Source organism: Ictidomys tridecemlineatus, chromosome 8 (assembly GCF_052094955.1).
Source record: "Ictidomys tridecemlineatus isolate mIctTri1 chromosome 8, mIctTri1.hap1, whole genome shotgun sequence".
Lineage (NCBI taxonomy): Eukaryota > Metazoa > Chordata > Mammalia > Rodentia > Sciuridae > Ictidomys > Ictidomys tridecemlineatus.
The window spans coordinates 11,441,755-11,462,007 of record NC_135484.1 but is presented as its reverse complement, the minus strand read 5'-3'; the positions used below and the strand labels follow the sequence as shown (position 1 = coordinate 11,462,007).

General features: G+C 43.9%; 2 protein-coding genes across 9 annotated transcripts in view; one reads left to right on the top strand and one right to left on the bottom strand.

Annotated features, from left to right (window-relative positions):
• The window catches only part of Tfb1m (transcription factor B1, mitochondrial), a 45,317-nt gene that overhangs the window by 858 nt on the left and 24,206 nt on the right, over window positions 1-20,253 (bottom strand). For both annotated transcript variants that reach the window (XM_005321390.5, XM_078018853.1), the window contains 2 exons: window positions 19,052-19,171; window positions 1,163-1,290 (listed from right to left, as the gene is read on the bottom strand). In XM_005321390.5, the coding sequence (XP_005321447.2) occupies window positions 1,163-1,290; window positions 19,052-19,171 (248 nt within the window). The remainder of the gene's footprint in view (window positions 1-1,162; window positions 1,291-19,051; window positions 19,172-20,253) is intronic.
• Window positions 9,749-15,840, top strand: Cldn20 (claudin 20). Of its 7 annotated transcripts, XR_013424755.1 has the most exons (5): window positions 9,749-10,035; window positions 10,905-11,065; window positions 12,099-13,908; window positions 14,279-14,380; window positions 14,724-15,840. XR_013424755.1 is itself a non-coding variant. In XM_078018854.1 (3 exons), exon 3 carries the CDS (start codon window positions 12,522-12,524, stop codon window positions 13,179-13,181), a length of 660 nt encoding a protein of 219 aa, XP_077874980.1. In that variant the 5' UTR covers window positions 9,749-10,035; window positions 10,905-11,065; window positions 12,099-12,521; the 3' UTR covers window positions 13,182-15,840. The 7 variants fall into 7 exon arrangements, 1 of the variants encoding a protein (XP_077874980.1); XR_013424750.1 differs by having other exon boundaries at window positions 14,279-15,840; XR_013424751.1 differs by having other exon boundaries at window positions 9,750-10,035; window positions 12,434-13,908; window positions 14,279-15,840.

The following is a 20,253-nucleotide window of genomic DNA, read 5'->3' as shown; positions in this document are numbered from 1 at the left end:
TCATTATTTTAAAAGAATGAAACAACTGCTTGGGACACTGGGAGGAGGTGGGCCTGGCCCTTGTTTTCTTCTCTCAGACCTCAGTCCACAGAGCTCCCCCGAATGGCTTGGGAGGTGTTGAGGCCAGCGAAGGCTTAGTGTCCTCAACAGGAGCTGCAGGCCCCCACACTTTCAGGTGAGGTGACCTCAAAGTCCAGCTTCATGGCAGGAGGGTCTGATGATGCTCTAACATCTGGGACCACTGTGTGATGTGGTGTGACTGAAGGACACCAACACACCAAAGCGGATCACAATATTTGTCCACACCCACAGACAGAACTGTGTGCAGAAATGAATGGGGCCTGTCACTTAGCGGGGGGTTGCCTAGATGACGGTAGGGCCAGCTTTAAGTTCAGACCAACTCAAGGATTTCCAAAAGCAGGATATACTTTGTGATGCTTCCTGGCTATGAATCAGGGTGGTCAGGTACAGCTGTGAGTCCCACCTGGATCAGCAAACAGCAGGCCAAGAGTTAAAATTGCCACCAGAAAAGAGGTTTTGTGGAATTCTGCCTAGCAGAACCTGAAGTCATTTCACAGGACCAGAGAGGGAGCTATGCCAGGAGGTCCTGGAAATGAGAAATGTGTGCTGTAAAGCCGAGTCCCTTTCAACAGCTAAATGCTGCCCATTAGGTGGAAATCTATAAAATACATTTCTCAGCCTTCTTAGACTATAAGTGACCCTCAGGATACAGGATATCACTGTGGTCACTGCAGGTCCACTGAGGTATGTGGGCTCTGAACTAAGACCCAGTGTCTGTTTCCCGTGTGGAGCAGCGAGCAGAGCAGGACCAAGTGCACTCACGGGAAGGAGCCTGTCACTTTGTTTTGGCTGCTCAGAAGTTACATCTGCTTCCTAGTTGTCATGTATCCTTCAAGAAGGGAGATGGCAACGTGGTGCAAAAAGCGTGGAAAAGCCATGGTCTGTCTGTGTCCATCCTGAGAACCCATCACCTCCCTGGGACTGGGTCAGCACCAGGCCTGCAACCCTGCCAGGCCTGCGAGTGGCCTCTGAGGCAAACCAAGGCAGCCACGTTTTGCTCATCGCAGGATTCCAGCTAATGACAGAGTAGGAGTCACAGAACTTTAGGAATTTTAAGGCCAGAGAGGAGGGACACGCTTACCCCAGGCCGTGGTGGCAGTACTTCCTCCGGAACTGGAATGCACTCTGAACGACCTTCTCCACCAGCTTGAATGGCTGCTCTATCTTGGGCCGTATCAGGGGCGTGAAGTGCACCACTCCCACGTCCACCTTGATGGTAAACAAGCATGCGTCACTGTGTGGCACGTGTGGCAAAGCACAATTGAGCAATCTTTAAGTCCCAGAGTGTGGGCTGCTGAAAACACAGCTTCACAGACACACCTTTCCACACTCCTCTGGCCACATAAGAAGCTGTGTTCGACTTGAGAGGATTCAAGTCCCAGTTGGCTCCATCTATTCCATAATACATCCCCTAGATCTGTGCCTGATGACCACTTAATTTACAAATGAAGCCTTACAATAGCCTTTATAGTCCATTCCAATCATCATTAAAGTCAGGCAAATAACAGCTACCATTAGGATATTTTAGTTGGCTTTGAATGAATAAAAAATAAGCTACAGCAGCAGTTCTCACTGTAAGTCAGGGCCTCAGAACAGTGAAGGCAGATGGTCCCCAAGGACTATTAGCACCCAGCTCCTGGAGAGGGAAACAGTTAGGACACCATCTACTATGGGTATGGACATGATTGATCAGGTGGACAGAGTTCAGGCACACAGTCTGCACAGCCACCTAACTTTCTGGTGGGAACTTTACGTGCCCCAGGAGGTACAGGCAGGACTGAAACTGAAAATGGAAATCTCCAAAAAATGTCACTGAGATTGTTTAGGCTGCTCCCAGCTATTGAGATTCTTTAATTATCAGAAAATAAAACTTTTCAGGCCTATCTTTTAAGAGATTTATACCCAGCCTTAGTCCAAGAATGGGCTCAGCGGCTCTCGGGATACGTTAAACACAACAAAGGGAAACACTGAAAGCAGAGACAAAGGGAAAGGAAACCGAAACAGCCTGACAGGGACTGTGACCCTGGACATGCCCACCAGGGGACCTGGCTCCAGGAATTGACACTGCACTCTGAGCACCCACAGGCCCCCGACGGCCGAGAGAGAGAGCAGTGTGGGCAGTGTAAGCTGTGCTGCTGTTTTCTGAACCCCTCAGAGGGCATCTTCTCCTGAGAGTCTCCCTAGAAAAAGGCTGGAACACGGGTCAAGTGCTGTTCTGCTTTGGCTTCAGGGTGGAGGAAACATGGCCTATGGTGTGATACACATGCAAAGTACATGTTAAACACTGGGTTTCCACATACTCTGAAATGCCTGTCCTCACCTTTCTTCTTAGTTTGGGATATCTGATGTGATACATGGTGGACAAGAAAGGAAAATGAACATGCTAAGACGTGCTCAGCATGTTTTCTTCAGGTCTAAGGACAGCCCAGCCTTCTAGGCCACTGCCTCCTGAGAACCACCAACAGAGAGGCTTTACACACCAAAAATGCCTTCCCCAGATGTTTGCCAGCTTCAGACCATTTCAGTGAAGATTTCATGGTGGACAGTAGTTATGAGTAATGGCTAAATACAACGTTAAATGTTCCTTAATTTTCCAAGTTTTTCTAATTGTGCTCTCTGCGTTGCTTCACTAGGTTAAGTTAGCAACTAGTACTTCCGTAGGGCGCTAGAAGGCCAGCACTTTCCAGTTTTTTCAAACACTGAGCATGGCAGTCAGAGGGGAGAGACTGAGAAGGTGAGTTAGGGGCTCAAGGGGGAAGAATGCTGCCATCAGCAGAGAAGATGGCTCCCTCTTAGAGCACTTCTGTGGAAGGAAAGAGACAAATGGGGCGCAGTGGGAGGAACAGCCCAAGGAACACCATGCAAACCACATGTTAACCCTGGATTCCACATACTCTGAAATGCCTGTCCTCACCTTTCTTCTTAATTTGGGATATCTGAGAAGGTTCTATGACATTCTCTAGATTTCTCCTGCCTTGTCATTCTGTGACCACCACTCCTCCTTTCCTGTCACCATCTGAGCTCCCTGGCATCCCTGTCCCTATCTCTCATTCTGCCAACCTTTATGACTCATTTCCCCAAACCCATCCATCCAATTCTCCCAAATTACACAGTCGATTCCAGCAGCTGTGCACTCACCAGGAATGATCCAACAACCTGCTGGTCTCCAGAGAAAAACATCTTTCAGCAAAATACAGCCTGATAAAATTTAACCCCTACCCAACCCAAACTATCAAAGAATTAAAACTCAGGATAAGTTTGCCTGACTCTAAGACTCTGGGAGCAAAGGCGCAGATTTGGGGTTGGAGCATGCTCCCTCCCGTTCCTTCCCGCACAGAAACTGTCACTTCTGGCTTCTTTGAATTAAAAATTCGGTTTCATCATTATTTGACTAATTTCATTCTTTTGAGACACAGTTGGTGTTTGCAAATACAGGAAACGTCTAGTGTTTGCTTTACTTAAATATTTTAAGATCCTGCAGAAATATAGCAGCACCCATGTAAATGGCAGCAGATTTCCAAAGTTTGAATACAATTCTGACACTCAGTGAGGCTGGCTAACATTTATATTGCAGCTAAAAGAAAACCTCCACTTTCAAAAGCAGTACTACTTAGTGGGGACCTCTATGAAACTCAGAGGCAAAAATAATGTGGTCAGTAATGCCTGCTGCTTCTAGTGTGGGAGGACCTCTCCTATACACCCTCTTCTCTATCCCTTTCCCAGAGACTTGTTGGAATACTCTGTATGACAGAGGCCATTTTCTCCACAAACAGAGGAAGGCTGCTGTGTAACTATGGTAACAGATACAAAAATGCTTTTTACTTATAATTGATGCTTATTTAAAATTACAATCATTATTTTTTCTTCCTTGAGTTTTATAAAAATGAAATCACGATAAAGGCACTAGATGCACTTAACATATTCTAGCTTACTGTGGCCAACTTCTTTCCACAGTCTATCTGCAAAACAAAATGACCCAGTAATATTTCAAATCTAAGGGACTTATAATGGATTTTTCTATTTGCCTCTCTAACCATCACAGTGCCAACGCTGTACCAGGCAGTTTCTCAATGTCAGCAGCCATGATCATAACAGCCTGAAGCACATGCCTCTTCTGGGCCAGCATATCTAAGGCATGATTGGTCATCAGCTCAGAGCAGTTACTTTGCATTCAAAAGGGACAAGGGTCAAGAAGCTGTTAAACCTCAAATCTTGGATATTACAACTCAGATCCCTAATCAGTGCATCCTGGCTCCTGACGATGATGTGACCCACCTCCTCAGCCACAGCCACCTGCCTCCAGTTACACCGCATGAACACACACAGTCCACTGTCTGGAAAAGGGCCTCCATGCAACACTCCCTATGGTCCTTATCCCAAACCCAAATTAAGGACAGAATTTCAATTATAAAACCTTAAAACTTTAACAGCAGTCCAGGTATTTCAAACCAACGTATTCAACAAAGATAGACTGTCAGTACACGAACAGCTTTCTTTAAGGTTTATAATTTGTGTTACTGTAACAAGATTAATTTCTGTAGACCACCTCACACTTTTTTTTCCTCCTATAGATCTTTACAACTATTAGAAAGAACAGATTTCAGCAGTAACATAGTATTTCCTATCAGAGCATGAGAGGCTGGGAAGAACCAGGCCTGGAGATGACAGTAGGCTTAGACCACAATGACAACACCAAGACCTGCCTGGGGGGAGGACAGTGGAAACTTCTAGAGTGTGGATTCTGTATGTAAATGCATGTGACTTATCCCTGCAGTCCTAGTAACAAATCAGCGCCTCTGTCTAAGAGATGTGCAGATTCACAGAGATGAACACTTCATCCTAAAGAATGCAGAGAAGAATAAAAACTAACAGTTTAGAATTTCAGTTCTATTTAACCTGGAGTTCCTGGATGACCATGTGGAAAACATCTTCCTCAAGCCAAGACTTTTCTCACAGTCCTGACCTTGGTGACCAAGGCTCTCAAGACCCTGGGTTAGCTGTCCTGCATGTGCTCCCACTGTGGTCAGCAGGTGTGGCAGGAACTGCTTGACTCCCCTTGGGGCTCCCTGCAGGGCATAGTGGACAAGCACCCAGGTCTGGCCCCCAGCTCTGCAGATCCAGAAAAACTCCAGCACCTCAGGACTGATCAGTCCTTGAAGATGGTTTCAATGTGAATAAACTCACGAAAGATTAAGAAATGCTGCTGCTATTAATGTTAGTATTGATAATATGGATGTCAATATATGAATTCAGAATGAGCCAAAAACGTTAAGAGACCACCTCGAGGTGCCTAGCCAGTACATCCTTCCTGTCAAACTCCCCATAACTGCAAGCTCTGGGGTTACTAAGGTCACACAGTGCGGTGGAATCAGAGCCAGGGCACTGGAGCCGACAGCTGTAATGGCTCTGTGTGCCCCTAGGGCTGGGCACTGAGTTCTCTCGGGGGTGTGCTCCAGGCAGCCAGACCACCTCCTCTTTTGTGGAAGCTTTTCTTCTCTACATTTTCCATATATATATATATATATTTTTTTTGCAATGCTGGGTTGAACTCCACACCTTACACTTGCTAGGCAAGTGCTCCCCACTGAGCTACACCCCCAGACTTTCACATGGGTTAATGCTGTCCTCTGCGCTTCCTATTTCTAACACGTAAAACATCCTGGGTTTTCTTTCCTTTTTCTTTTTGCTTTGTTTTGTGGGTTTTAAGGTAAACTGGATCCCATCCTTTACATATTTGTCTCACTGGCTGAACTCACGAAGTCTGGTGGAGGGAGCTAGCTCACTGCCTCCTTTGGTATCACCAGAGTTATAAAAAGTAAGAGGAATGATTCAGAATAATTAATTCTCGAATCTGGTAAAATCCAAAGTCCACATGAACTTACCTGAAGACCCTGCAGTGGGCTCAGGGCTGAGATGCTGGGGAGAAGAGAGCAGGCCCTAGGGGGCAGTCGGAAGTGGGGGGAGGAAGAGGCCAGGGAGCAGCAGTACTGGCATGGACAGGCTCCTCAGCCCAGGCTCAGATACACCAATGAGGACGGTCAGAAACAACCAGCTCTTCAAATAACGTACAAAGGAAATATGCTATGGGAAGAGCACAAAAATGCATATCCACGCCATTTTGAGACTGAAAAAAACGAGTTTATCCTGCAGCTTCACCATAAAATGCATGGACAATATTCTAACATGAGGTAATGAAGACACAGAACATGAATTCTCAAGATTCTCCCTCAGGAAGACAGAAAAACGAGTCACAAATGTAAAAATGACAAATAACAGACCAAACGAAAACGCAGCTGTAGACAGAAGCACACACCTGCTCTGCTAGGAAAATCCACAGCAGCAGGACGACCTCAAGGAATCAACACCAACACACCCAAGAACGTTCCTCTTCATTTACAGCAAAGTCCTCTACTGACAGTGAAGCCACAAACTACCAATTTTAAAAGTTGGTGAAGTTTTCTGCTCAGTCTATAACATTATTTTTAAACTAAAATGGCTGTAAGGATGGAAGAAAATGGCAGACTGATGTGTTCAGAGCCGATGCTGCTTATTTCCTAAGATTGGTCAGAAGAAAACCATCATTTTAAGATCAAATCAATTACATTTAAATTTGTGAGACTAGAATAGGTAAGTAGCTTATCTTTGAATCATTTTCAACATTGCATAGAAAGCTAACAAGAAAAGATGTTATTTTTCAAAAATGTAGAACCCAACTTTTCCTGAGAATTAAGTGGGCAGAACTGGAAAAACACACAATGGGGTGCCATCCCAGATCAAGTAGTCCTACTGCCACTGACTTCCATGTCCTTTCTTCCAATTCAAGAGCCTCCCAGAGTCCTTGCCTCCAACCTGGGCCTCTTAAACACACTCTCCAAACCTCATCAGAGTGCTTGCAAAACCACCAGACCCACAAGAGCTAACTCCAGTTTCTAGTGGCATTCAAAGTCCTCATTAGAAGAAATGCCAGCCAAGTGTTTCCCTTTTCCTCAGGGACCCTTAGGCTTCTCTTCTGAGAGATAATACCCTTGTCACCCTCTCACAGGCTGCTCCTGGGATCAGGTGATAGATGGTGAAAGGGAAATGAAAATAAACTGTTAGGTTCTGCACAGAGGCACAGCACTATTTTCATCAAGTGCTCAGATAATGACTGATGCTTTCAAAAAGAAAAGCCAGTCGGAAGACCCAGGTTAGCATCACTAGGCAACACATTACGGGGATTGCATACAACTTTTAAAAATAGAAACAGAAATGAAAACATTGTAAAGAAGCAAACAGATGGACTGCCTGACTCATGGGTGAGAACAAGCATTTTATGTGAAGCGATTTCAGAGTTAATGTGTCTCCATGAAATGCAAAGACTACCCTGGAAAGAAATGGTCAGCAAATGAGAGCTGGACATGTGCTGTCCTCAAAGCAGGAGGGCAGTGCTCTGCTCACACTATTCTGGGCCTCAATCTCATTCCTGAAACTTATCATTTTGGGCCTCAGTCAATTACTTCTCTGTATACTGGTTTTCTTATCTGTGAAATACAGATTCCTTTTACCTCAGAGGTTTGTCTGAGAACTAAATACTAGAGTGTCTTAAACAGCACCCAGGATCTAGGTGGTAGTTCATAAAAGACAGGTATTATTATCAGCCAAGGCAAAATAAAGACTTGCAAAATTACTTAAAATTCTAATCTTCAGAAAGGATAAAATTATATTTTAAATCATTCAAGAGTAACCCACAGTTTAATTACTGATAATTCAAAGCAGCTCCTGAATTTGTTCAAACCCCTCCCTGATTCTAGGCCCTGCTCCTGGCGCAGGGGACCTGGCGATAGATAGGACAGACAGGAGGCCTTGCCCTGGGAGCTTTACAGTGCAGGGGTCCTGAGTGGAGCTCCCCGGCCCCTGGTACTGGCGACCGAACCCAGGGGATCCACTCCTGAGCTATAGCCCCAGCTCCTTTGGTTTTGAGACAGGGCCCTGCTAATTGTCCAGGCTGGCCTCAATTTGTGATCCTCCTGCCTCAGTCTCCTGAGCTGCTGGGATGAAGGGTGTGTGCCATCACACCTAACTTTTTACAGAGGGGTCCTAAGCCACAGTAGAGTGATAGAGGGGACCAGAGACAGAAGGACTCTTGAATATTTTTAAATTAGAAACAAAACAATTTGTTGACTGACTCCTGAGTAGATGCTGCATATGGAATCAAGGATGACTTCAAGACGTGGGGCCTGCCGAGTGGAGGAAGGACGTGGCACTAACAGATGCAGACAGAGCAGGGTTGGAGGCCGGTAGTTCAGTTTTGTGCCACAAGAGGTCTGCAGTGTCTATCAGTGAAGTGGATCGGCAGATGGAAGCGCGACTTGGGAAACAAGGGAGAGGGTCAGGCCAGAGACTTACGGGGCCCAAAGATTTACCTAGAGAAGCCTCTGGACTCAGAAGACCTAATTCCACTTCGTGTCCACGTCAGCAGCAGACCCCAGTCCCGCTGCCTCGCGTTTCCACACACGCCTCCACGCCGGAGCGTCCTCCTCTGGCTCAGGCTGGGAGGCCAGCCCTGGGCTTGTCACCAGTTACAGTCAGGGCTCCGGGGGACCTGGTGGGGGCTCTCCTGCCACGGCAGGAACAGCAGCGCCCCTTCACCCGGTGCTCACACTCAGAACTGTTCACACCTTTCCAGGAAACAAAATAAGAAAGTCTGCATACTAAAACAACACTGTGGCTAGAAGCCAAATCCAGTCACTAGATTTCTGAAAGGAAAAGAGTTATCTTGCCAAATGCCCATCTGAGAAAAGATGAAAACAAAGACAAACAAAAAATCTGGAAAAATCTAGATACTGGAAATGTGTCTTGTTATTTTACTTATTTTTAAAAATATTTTTTTTAGTTGTTGATGGAACAATACCTTTATTTTATTTGCTTATTTTTATTTGTTGCCAGGGATCGAACTCAGTGCCTCATGCACGCGAGGCCAGGGTTCTACCACTGAGCCACAACCCGGCCTGCTGTTTGTTATTTTTATGTCTAACATAAAAATTATCTTCTTTCTTATAATGGCTATAAATTTCTACCCTGTAGAATTGAAATTACTAAGAATGAAAAAGGATAGCAGCAAAATATGTTGGTTTAGACATTCACAGTTCAGAGCCTCAACTCTTCCATGGTTTTACTTGATATGTTTCCTCACAAAACTTTCCAAAGTCTCCAACTTACAGACACTCCTGTAGCCTTTCTTAGGGGAGGGAATTAAAGAAAATGGGGCACTGCAGGAAACAAACACACCTGATCAGACTGCAGCCAACAGCTGTTGCTGGTTTTTTCTTTTATTAAATTTTTTTTTTTTAAACTTTCTTCTGAGTGGTCATTCTGAAAATTAGCAGTTTTGTGAATCTTTGTTTCTGACAATAAGCAGCAGATAATACGGCAGTCTCAACTACCATCTGCAAAGCACAATCCAGCTAAAAATACTCCATTAAATACTTTAATTTCTGAGGACATAAAATAATAAACTGTTTTTCCAACACAGACAAAAATTCCAAAATAAATTATAACTATGTGACTACCACATAATATTAAAAGAAAAAGGCCCTTTTTTTGGTGGGTACCCAAATAATTCCTCTTCTGTAGGCAGCAACACAAAAGCATTTTAGCTTTCAGGTTCTGACAAAGAGTGTTGAAATAACTCCCTCCCTTCCCCGCCTCTCCTTTCTTAATTCTCCCACAGTCCAAAAAATGAGATGGAGAACCTGGTATTTATCTTCCAGCAACATCAGCACATTTCACACGAACTCTCTGATTTCCATGTGGTTCTTTATTTGCCATTTTCAAGTTAACTTGGAGCTTTACGAAAAATACTCACTCGCAGAAACAAGTCTCACATATGTGGTTTCTCTTCACCAGACCTGCCTAGAGCTAATTTGAAGGCAACTGGCAGAGGGGAATTAAACCCCTGAAGGCTACCAACAAAAGGTATGGAAAATGAGAAGTTTCTAGAATGTTCAGAGACTGTTAGGTATTTAATTTGAATTACAAGCTATAAATCTGTTTTTAAGTATCATTTTTAATATGAATAAATGTTGCTGGAAAACTGACTTTCCATTTTAATGAAACCTACTAGAAACTTTCTTGTAATGAACAGGTCACGAACCGAATATACGCAGGCTGTGTCTGTGTGTGATCAGTGTTCTCTATAGACTGTTTGTACATGCCGCCCTTTTGCTTGTGATTATAGTCACAGTATTTTGCTACCACAGCCACTGCAACAAAGTATGTCTTTATTCTCTACAGGACAGATTTGGGAGCATAGGCCACGAACCTTTTTATGCTTAAAGCCAAAGAGAGGGGAAAAAAATCTCAGCAATACAGTCTAAATGCCAGTAATTGGGCATGCAAGGAACAGAAGAGCGACCTTCATTTTGGTCAGGGTTTGGTTGTAGCTGGTTAGCTCAACACAGATTGATCAATGTGTAAAGGTTATCTGACCCAAGAATGGAAGAAGCAAGCAAGCAGATCTCAGGGACCCCTCCTCGGCCATTTCACCACTGGAGAATCCCTTGGCTGAACATGGTCTGGGAAAGCAGTAATTTAGCAAGTTAGCCAGGCTCTGAAATGCTAAAATCCAAACTTGAAAACAGTTATTATAAAACTGCAAATATGTGCTTAGTTTTTCTCTAGAATGTTAACTTTTGTTCTATTTTGGTCTTAGTTAAGGAAAGAAATTTGGAAAACAGAAAAAAAAAATGAAATGACTAATAGCAGGCAAATCCTAAACACATGTTTAGAGATAAGTCTGACTTCAGGATTTACAATCCAACTGAAATCCTCTTCTAAAATTACAGGATTTGTATTTCAAGATTATGTACAAAAATAGAACGACTCAATCCAGGCCGACTTAACATCTTAGAGAACTGATGTTTATAATCACAGAAAGTCGGGGCTCTCACATGGGTGGGGCCTAGCACTGACTTCTGACACCTCACAGCCAGACCCAGGCTTCCTGGTGAGTCACGTGTCCCTTTAGGACCCTATGGGGTCCTTCTGTTTCTGTCCTAGTGGGACAGGGAACGGCGAGACAGTTAATGGTGGTTTTTGTCCCCAGATATGGCATTTTCCCACTTTCCGTGGGGAACCCCACAAAAGGAGTTTCACAGAAGAACGTCCTGTGGTAAAGGGGAGGAGAGGTGCCGGATGAGGGGCAGGGGAGGCGCCAGGTGGGAAGACCGCATGGCCTGGGGGGTTTTCTGGCTGAACACCCCAGTGGCATCCAATAATGATGCTCAGATTACAGCTGAGGTTTCTTTTTGTTCCAAGATTCTACAAAAATAAGTTAAATCAGCTAAGGAAGGTTACAGGAAAAAGCAAAAAGATCCAAATGTTTTTAAACATTAATGGTCATTCATATAAAGTAAATAAAAACACTAAGGTCAATTATAAACCATTGAGTACTTTCTGTGATTCTACTATTCGAAGCCCTTAAAATCTATCAATGTATTTAATCCTTTGACATAGGTACTATGATTCTCCCCATTTTCTAGAAGAGGATACTGAGGTTCAGAGAAGTGATCTGGGCTGTTTGGATTCAAAAACCCAGGCTGCCTTTGGTGAAGTATCTATGAATCACAATAATATGCTACAGAGCCCCTGTAGCATATTATTCAAAATTAATTCTTAAAGACATAAATAATAATAAATAAAAAACTAGTACTGCCCTATTTCAGGAACCTTACATTTCTCTCAAAGACAGTAAGTACAGCCAGATGGATGGTCCCAACTAGAAGGCTCTCACATTCTCATAAGCAAAACACTGGCTTGCCTGATCCGGTTTCTGGTTCCAGGGACCTGAGGAGAGCAAGCACCAGTCCAGTAAGGACTGTGCAATGGACAGGAGCCAGAATAATGGAGCACTGGGCCGGGACCCTGACCCCCCACTGCTTTCCTTTCCACCTTACATTCTGAAAACTTCTCTAGTATATATTCATAAGTCATGTTAAAGAAGTTTATTTCCTTATTATCTATATCATTCTTTTAAAAAGTCCATCATAGCCAACGTCCAAGACCTGGTGACTGCAGAGAGCAGGAATCTGAAGTGCCTGAGCTTCCTCCCGGCCCGTGTCTGCACACAGGCATCTTCAGCACACTCTGGGTTCCCAGGAGCAGACAGCTCCTTGCTTCCTGTGTGCACTGAGCACGGCCATGACAGCACTCAGCAGCACCTCAGCCTTGCTGGCCTGCAGCGAGCATCCCTCCTGGCTGCAGCCCCTGGTCCACCGGGGTAGGCGCGCGCGCGGGGCATGCAGTGCCGTGCCACTCGGACACCTCTGGCTCACTGACTCTTTCTTCCCCTCACCCTGCCTGTCTTCTCTCCCAGCTGGTTCTCTGATTCTCCACTGCCCAATTCTGACACAGCACCATCAGAACTAAGCATCGGCTCTCCAGGGGGACAGACACAGGACATCATGGCCTCGGCGGGCCTCCAGCTCCTGGCTTTCATCCTGGCCCTATCTGGGGTCTCTGGAGTGCTCACGGCCACTCTGCTGCCCAACTGGAAGGTGAAGGTGGACGCGGGCACCACCATCGTGACGGCCATCCTGCAGCTGCAGGGGCTGTGGATGGACTGCACGTGGTACAGCACGGGGATGTTCAGCTGCACCCTGAAGCACTCCCTCCTGTCCCTCCCCACCCACGTGCAGGCTGCCAGGGCCACCATGGTCCTGGCCTGCGTTCTGTCTGCCTTCGGGATCTGTACTTCCACTGTAGGAATGAAATGCACGCACTTAGGAAGGGACAGAGAGACCAAGAGCCACGCGGCCTTTGCCGGGGGGGTCTGCCTTGTGTCTGCGGGGGTCTCTGGTTTGATACCAACGGTGTGGTACACGAAGAACATCATAGCCAACTTCCGGGATCTGGCGGTTCCTGAGGGCAACAAACACGAACCTGGAGGGGCTCTCTACATTGGATTCATTTCAGCGATGCTGCTCTTTATTTCTGGCATTATTTTCTGCACTTCTTATATAAAAAAGAACCCTGAAGCGTGGCCCTCCCCGCCCAGGCAGGAGCCCTCCTCTCCCACACAGCCGGAGAACAATCCAGCCTACAGCCTGAAGGACTATGTGTAGAGAGCTGTGCCGCACACTCGCAGCAAGGCTTCCGGCGCCTGCTAGGACTACACTGTAGACACAAAAACATCAGACACGTGCTCACCTTTCTCTACAAAAAGTGAGAAATACCTAAAAACTACAAGTAGTTTAAAGTGCCAACTAACTAGCACACACAATTACATCTGTCTCAAGATTCCTTTATTTTTTTTAATCATTGTTTTCATGTTTTATTTAAGGGTTTATAATTAGAATCGATTCTGACTGCATTAAGTAAGGCAATTAACCGACAGTGTGGTTTTTTTTAAAGATGACTTACTGACACCTCTTCTAAACTGGATTCTACAAAAGAACTTAACTGCCAGGTCTAAAAAGCACCTTCCATGGTGTTAAGACTATCTCCTTGGGCAATGCTTGAGGAACCTGCTTGTTTTAAAGCCACAGGGGTGAAGGGGCCTCTGGGAAGAGCTGCCCAAACCGCACAGGGCCAGCCTGCCCTCCACTCTGGCAGGTCTGACCTCAGCACAGCACAGTAGGCGAGCAGGATGAAGGGAGCTGGCAAGCACTGCCACAGCCAAGACGCCCCGGCCCTGGGCCTAGAGCATTAAGTCCAAGTCAAGTGATAGTTTGTCTTAAAATGCTGAGGAACTCTCTTTTACTTCTAGCAAAAGGATCCTCAGATTAACTTCATTTTTCCTACAACAACTGAGACTCGCCCCGCCCCGTTTAATCTACTACCATTTGAATGGTAAGTTATTCCAGGTTGTCATTTTTCCTTCAAATTTGATTCAGGTTAACAAAAGTTCTCTTATAAATGCGCAGTTTCAATTAGTTAATGGGTGTGAAAAAAGTTAAAGACTGCTTTTAAAATACGGGTTAAATTAGTTTATGATATGTAATTTAAAACTTTTAATAAGAAAATATCAACTGGATTTTTCATAGTTGCAAGGACAGCACTGCATGCTGTCATCTTCTAATAACTCAGTTGTTAATCTATGCTACTAATTGTTCATAATACAATGGGAAAAATAAAAAAAAATGTCTTTCTTTGTATACTGATAACTCAGGAAGTGGGAAGATGTTTTATGTCAATAACTAATTTTCATGTGTGCATACAGAAATAGAGACTAGAAGACTATACTTGTTCTACTTGGAACATCATCATTTTCCTCTGCAAAGGAGATTCCATTAGCTATTAATGGAACAGCAAAAATGAAAAGGTACTATTCATATAAGAACTAAGAAGGGAATCATTTCAGCAGAAGTTCAAATGATTATTTAAAATACGTCTTTTTTGGAACCCTCCCTGACATAATCAGTTGGCATGTGGTGCTAACAAGGTCTGTATTTGATTGGTCAAAATGTTATTTCCTAAACAAAACAAAATGTCATATTAAAAAGAACTGACCAAAAATGTTCTAAGACTGCACTGCCACCTGTGTGATTGTCTCGCCTTGCTTATCGTGTCTGTGCTGATACGGTCCTCACAGCCTGTTAGAGTCCACTTCATGTATACTGAGGTAGTTCTGTGCCTGCTTCAAAGGTCACCTTTATTCCCGTCAGGAATGTTTCTCCCCACCTGTGCCTTGGCATGCTTCAGACTCTCGGAGAGATGGCACTTCAGACACGGTGAAGGCCAGATTCCTGTGCACTGCAAGTGGCCATGAGGAAGGATGACGCCACGGCCAACCCCAGCTGGGTGCGTCCCTGTGCTGCGTTCTTCCCTCTGCCCGGGACCCACTGGCTCACAGCGATCTTCACCCTGCCTCCACCTCTGCCTCAGAAATTGTCGTTTAAACGAGTTATGAGTCTACACAACATCGTCTCCAACCAGAATGGGAGTCAAGGTACTGTTTCCACGTCTGTGTCCTCGGTGAGGTGCCACTCCCAGTGCCACATGCCAGTCCTGCCCTACATCTCTGCGTACACTGGCTGGTTTGCCTCCTAACACTTCCAGCTTACAGGAGCTGAGGCTGGAAGAGCTTAGGTCAGTTACCTGGCCTGCCCAAGGCCACCAGCTGAAAAAAGGGACATGGACTCAGCCCAAGGGACCAGACTCTGGAGTCAAATGCCTGGGTGTGAACCCTAAAAGCTACACAGTGCCCCGCACGAGTCTCAGTCTCCTGTGAAAATGGGGACGGAGACAGCCCCTCACACAGAGCTGGCTGAGCACGGACGCAGCACAGCGAACGCCGCCCGACAGCGGATTTCAGTGGGCGAATTTAGACAGTGCCTGGAAACACTCTGGGCTCTCACAACTGAGGTGCTGCTGCTGGACTCCAGTGGGAAGAGACCAGGGAGGCCACCAAATAGCCGACAGTGCAGAGGACAAACCCTGTGACACAGAATTATCTAGCTCCAGTTATCTAGCAGGCAGTTCTGAGGTTGAAAAACTTTGGTCTAATATATTGAATATATTTAAATATGTATTTTTCTTTGACTAAAAAGTTACCAAAATAAAGGTAAAATGGTGAAAACACCCCCCTGAATACCACGCTAGGTTTTACCTGTGGAAGGCGTATCATGTATATATGTCTGTATGTATGCAGTTTGTCCTGAAGGGTCCTTATGCTGAAGCTTGGTCTCCAGGGAGGTGGTACACCTTTAAAGGTGGAGCCTAGTGGAAAGTAATTAAGTCTTGGGGTTCCTCCCTTACGAATAAATTAACACTGGTCTCACAGAGTGGCTTAGTTCTCACGAGAGTGACGAGGTAGAGAGTGAGACCACCCTACACGCTCGCCTCCTCTACACAAAGTTAAATGACAAACACTTAAATTATGCCAGGAGAACTGGGAAGACCATTAGGATGGTGTGAGAGAAACGTAGGTGATGTCAGAGTTGGTGACAACCGATCAACTATGACAGTAAAGTAACTGGCAGTGGGGTGGCACTTAAAATGACCTCTAAATCTAGGCTTGTGTGACCTGGGCACATGAAGAGGTCGTGAGTCAGTGCTATGGTTTGGCTCCTGGACACTCCTCTAAGGTCCAGGTGTGAGGGTTTGGTCCTGCTATCAGGAGGCGGTGGAACTTCAGGAGGGGGGACATGGGAGGTGCAGCTTAGGACACTGGTTTGGTCTGCCATGTACACCTGCTATGATGTGTCGCCTCCTCAGAGTTTCAAAGTAATGCCATCCTTGGTCTTGAACTGGAAAACTGTGAGCCGAAACAAACCTTTTCTCTTCAAAAAGTTAATTATTTCAAATATTTCATGAATTTCATGCAGTGATGGAAGATGGATTAATATAGTCAGCATACTGACTATGAGGAGGAGGAGGAGGAGGAGGCTGGGACAAACAGAGGTGATTTCAGTGTGTGACATGACAGTGCTTCCTCATGATGTCTCCTTCATCACTGAGTCGGTAGCTCTACACAGTATGTACTGTATACCCAGTGGACACTAACTTCATTTTCTTTTTTTCCCCTTTCCCCAATCATCTCATTTATATACAGAGAAATATTATATGAAAGAGATAAATTATATGGTTATCTCAATGGATACAGGCAGAGCACTTGGTACAATTCAGTATCTACTCTAAGGATTTAGTTTTAAGGATTTAAATCATAGCCCATAATTCTCCAAAACACTGTTGCAAACATTGTGATTATCTCTAAGAAATTTTGCTTTCATCTCATTTCATTTTATACATATAGAGCCACCTGCTTTCAAAAAGAATTTGAGGCAACTTAATAATAACTGCAGCATGATAAATATAAAACACAGAGAAAAGACTAAAGTTACAAAGAAAGAGAAAAAAATGATCTGAAATAATCCTGGTTGAAGCATGCTAAAGTATTTAAATATAAAACTTAGTTTAAAATTTCTACATAACCTGTGCAAACAAGGCCATGAAGGTTTCTTAGGGCACTGTCTGCTGGTAGGAACCTCCACAGGATACTGCCGGAGCCTGCCCAAGTTCTGTTCACTGGCTGGAGCACCATCCCCAGCTGCCCCCAGTGCTCACAGGTCTGGAGCCACCTCTGCTCAGAGGGCACTGCACCCCGACTTGCGGCATGTGGCCCCCAGCCCAGGCCTAACTGCACAGGAGACAACTCAGGGGGGCAATCTGTGCTCAAGAGGGCTCCTCTCCCCCATGGGAGCAGTGAAGAATCATTTCAAAATCTGAATTCTGACCATTTATCATGATATGTCTTACGTCCTCCTAGATAAGTGCTTTCCTAGATCACAAATGAATCCCCTGCATGTAATATTTACAACATAATGAAAAACATGTCAGAGAAGTTGCCGTATGTTTAATTTGAAACAAACAAAAAGCCAAACAAGAATTCAGTAAAAAGAGAATCAAAGACATAGCTAGTTTTTCCCAAAAATATAAATATTTTCTTGAGGGCTTAATCACAAAGGAAAGAAATTTTAAAAACAAACTATATACCTTACTAATAATTTCTAAACACCATAAAACATTTAGGTAACTAAGAGAAACTTTCCAACAAAATGTTCTACATCCATCCTGAAAAATCCTTGGTAAAATTCAGTCTGTCTAGGATTCTGGCTTATGATAATAACCATAACTGCAAAAGCCTTCAAGCCAAGATTTTGGTTTCCTCAAAGAATGGGTTTTCGGCCACTCGGAATGCTCGAGCACACACACGACAAGAAGAAGGCCAAGTATTTGGTTACTGGACCCTTTCATCCTAATGGCCACCTGCCGCAGGAGAGAAAGCCCCTGAGAGCACAAGGGTGGCGATCTGATGATACTCTCCCCTCTCGTCTATTCTGGAATAAGTCCTCTACAGTGTCTTTGCAATCCTGAGGGCAGCGGTGGAGGTGGGATGGCTAGTGAGTCTCCTGAGTTTGATTCAGGGAAAGCTGATGCGTCTGCTTCAGAAGTGGAAGATGGACTAACTTTTTAGTCACCTGAAAACTCAGCTAACTGTGGTGACGCCAAGAGGAAATGCAAAGGTGGACACACCTGACACCACACTCCAAGAACCACAAATCGTTTTAACACTAATGGCTAGAGCCCTTGTTCCAAATCTACAACCTGAACCTGCACCTAAATCTATAAAACACATACTGCACCAGACAAGTGCTCTGCCACTGAGCCCTACCCCAGGCCCCATACACTTGTTATGCTATCTACTTTTATTTATGGAGCTAAACTATGTAAAGACTACTCTACAAAAAATTTATATTTAAGAGTTTTAGTTACCACCAAGAGATTTCTACCCTTTATCAGACTGTGAACTTCCCGAAAGAAGCTCCATTTCTGATTTATCTCTCGCCTCCTCACTGATGTTGCATCCCCAGCCCAGCTTCTTTCAAGCAGTAGGCACCCAATATACATTCAGTGAAGAAATAAATAGATTTTATACTACATGTCCTACAGTAATTCATCAAACAGTGGTTTTGCCAAAACAGACACTAGCTTTTTAATTACTGGCAAAGAAACTTTGTTTCTGTAATTAAAACTTACTCATATAACTAGCATGGAATAGTCAAAGCCTAAATTAACATTCAAATGATTTTCCACAGATGATTTATTGCAAATAACACTGCCAAAAACGTGTAAAAAAAATCATGATGAATAAATAATGTCTGATGTAGCATTAGTTAGAATCACTTCTCAGAAACCACAAACAACACTTGATTCCTTTTCCCAAGGACTGGGATGCCTCTGGGAGCAGGAGGGGTGATGAGATGATGAATACTAATAATCAGTCACCGTCTAAGGGAGAAAAAGATTAGTGTAAGAACTATCTGTATATTTTTTGTGGTTTTTATTCAAGAGAAATAAACTAAGCCATAGTTTGCTATAAATAAACATTAGATACTAGAGACTATTTCCTATGACATACTACAGGGAAATAAAAATTATAACGAAGATCAAATTATGATATACTAAATTATAATCATAAGCAGAAACTCACCTCTGGCTTGGGGACAAAAGCCTGACCTGGAATCGTAAAGATGTGCTCCACGCTGCAGAGGTACTGGGCCATGATGGAAAGGCGGCTGCGCTGTTTGCTTCCTTTAGTGGCCGTGAGTCTCTACAGAAAAACAAAAAATGATTTTAGTGAATAATAAATCCAGAGCTAACATCCCATCGTATCTGATGTTGGACTTCTGGAAGTAAATTATAAAAGCATGGCATGTAGCCAATAGGAGGAAGAGTTTCTTCCAACATCACCATCAACAGATGCACACCTCATTCATGTGATTATACCTTATACGGTCTGTGTCATGCGTAATGCACTAAAAAATCAGGGAATAAATCTTCCCTACCACTGACTGCTGGGGATTTTCAAGCCACTGTCACATTCTATAGAAGGTGGTCCAGCTTTATAGAACTAATAATTAATGATGAAGTTAGCAAGCATAATTAAAAAAAAATAAAGATGCTCAAATACTAAATTTTCTGAATTATCCCAATATATGAATGAACATTTTGAAATACCCCAATACAAAAATGAACATTTTAACAGTGTGCTTTTCTTTTTTAGAGAACTGACTATTCTTGACAAATAGTGTCTGCAAATAACTAATAATGTATTCTTTTAAGCACCTATTTTTATTTTGAAATGTATTAGTTATAATCAAATTAATTAATAAGTGCAATAAAATTTTAGTTAAAATTGCAGGATTAAAGAATGACCAAGACACTTCTGAAGAGTACCAGCAATGTTGATAGGGGGACTCACTCTACCAAGTGTGAAAATTATAGTAGTATGCCGTAGGCACAAACCCAAGATTTGGAGAGCTGATAAGTGACAGATGTGATACAGAACTGCTAATGGGAAAAGGGATGGACCTTCAACGGAGATATGAGTATAACTAGGTATCTACAGGAGGAAAAGGTATGACCCCTCCATAGTAGGGAAAATTTCTTAAATATGCAAAAGCAGAAGCTCATTAAAATGAATGTCTATACGACAAAAACACTATGAAGACAAATTTCAGACTGAGAGAAGGTATTTGCAGGACTAAAGGATCTGTGTTTGGAATGCAGAAGGAATGCCTGCATGACAGGCATTAATAATCCTAAGATAAACAACAGAAAATATGGTAAGACAGATCACAGACGAGCAACCCTCAGGGGCTGAACCATGAACTGTGCTCAGCCACTTTACAG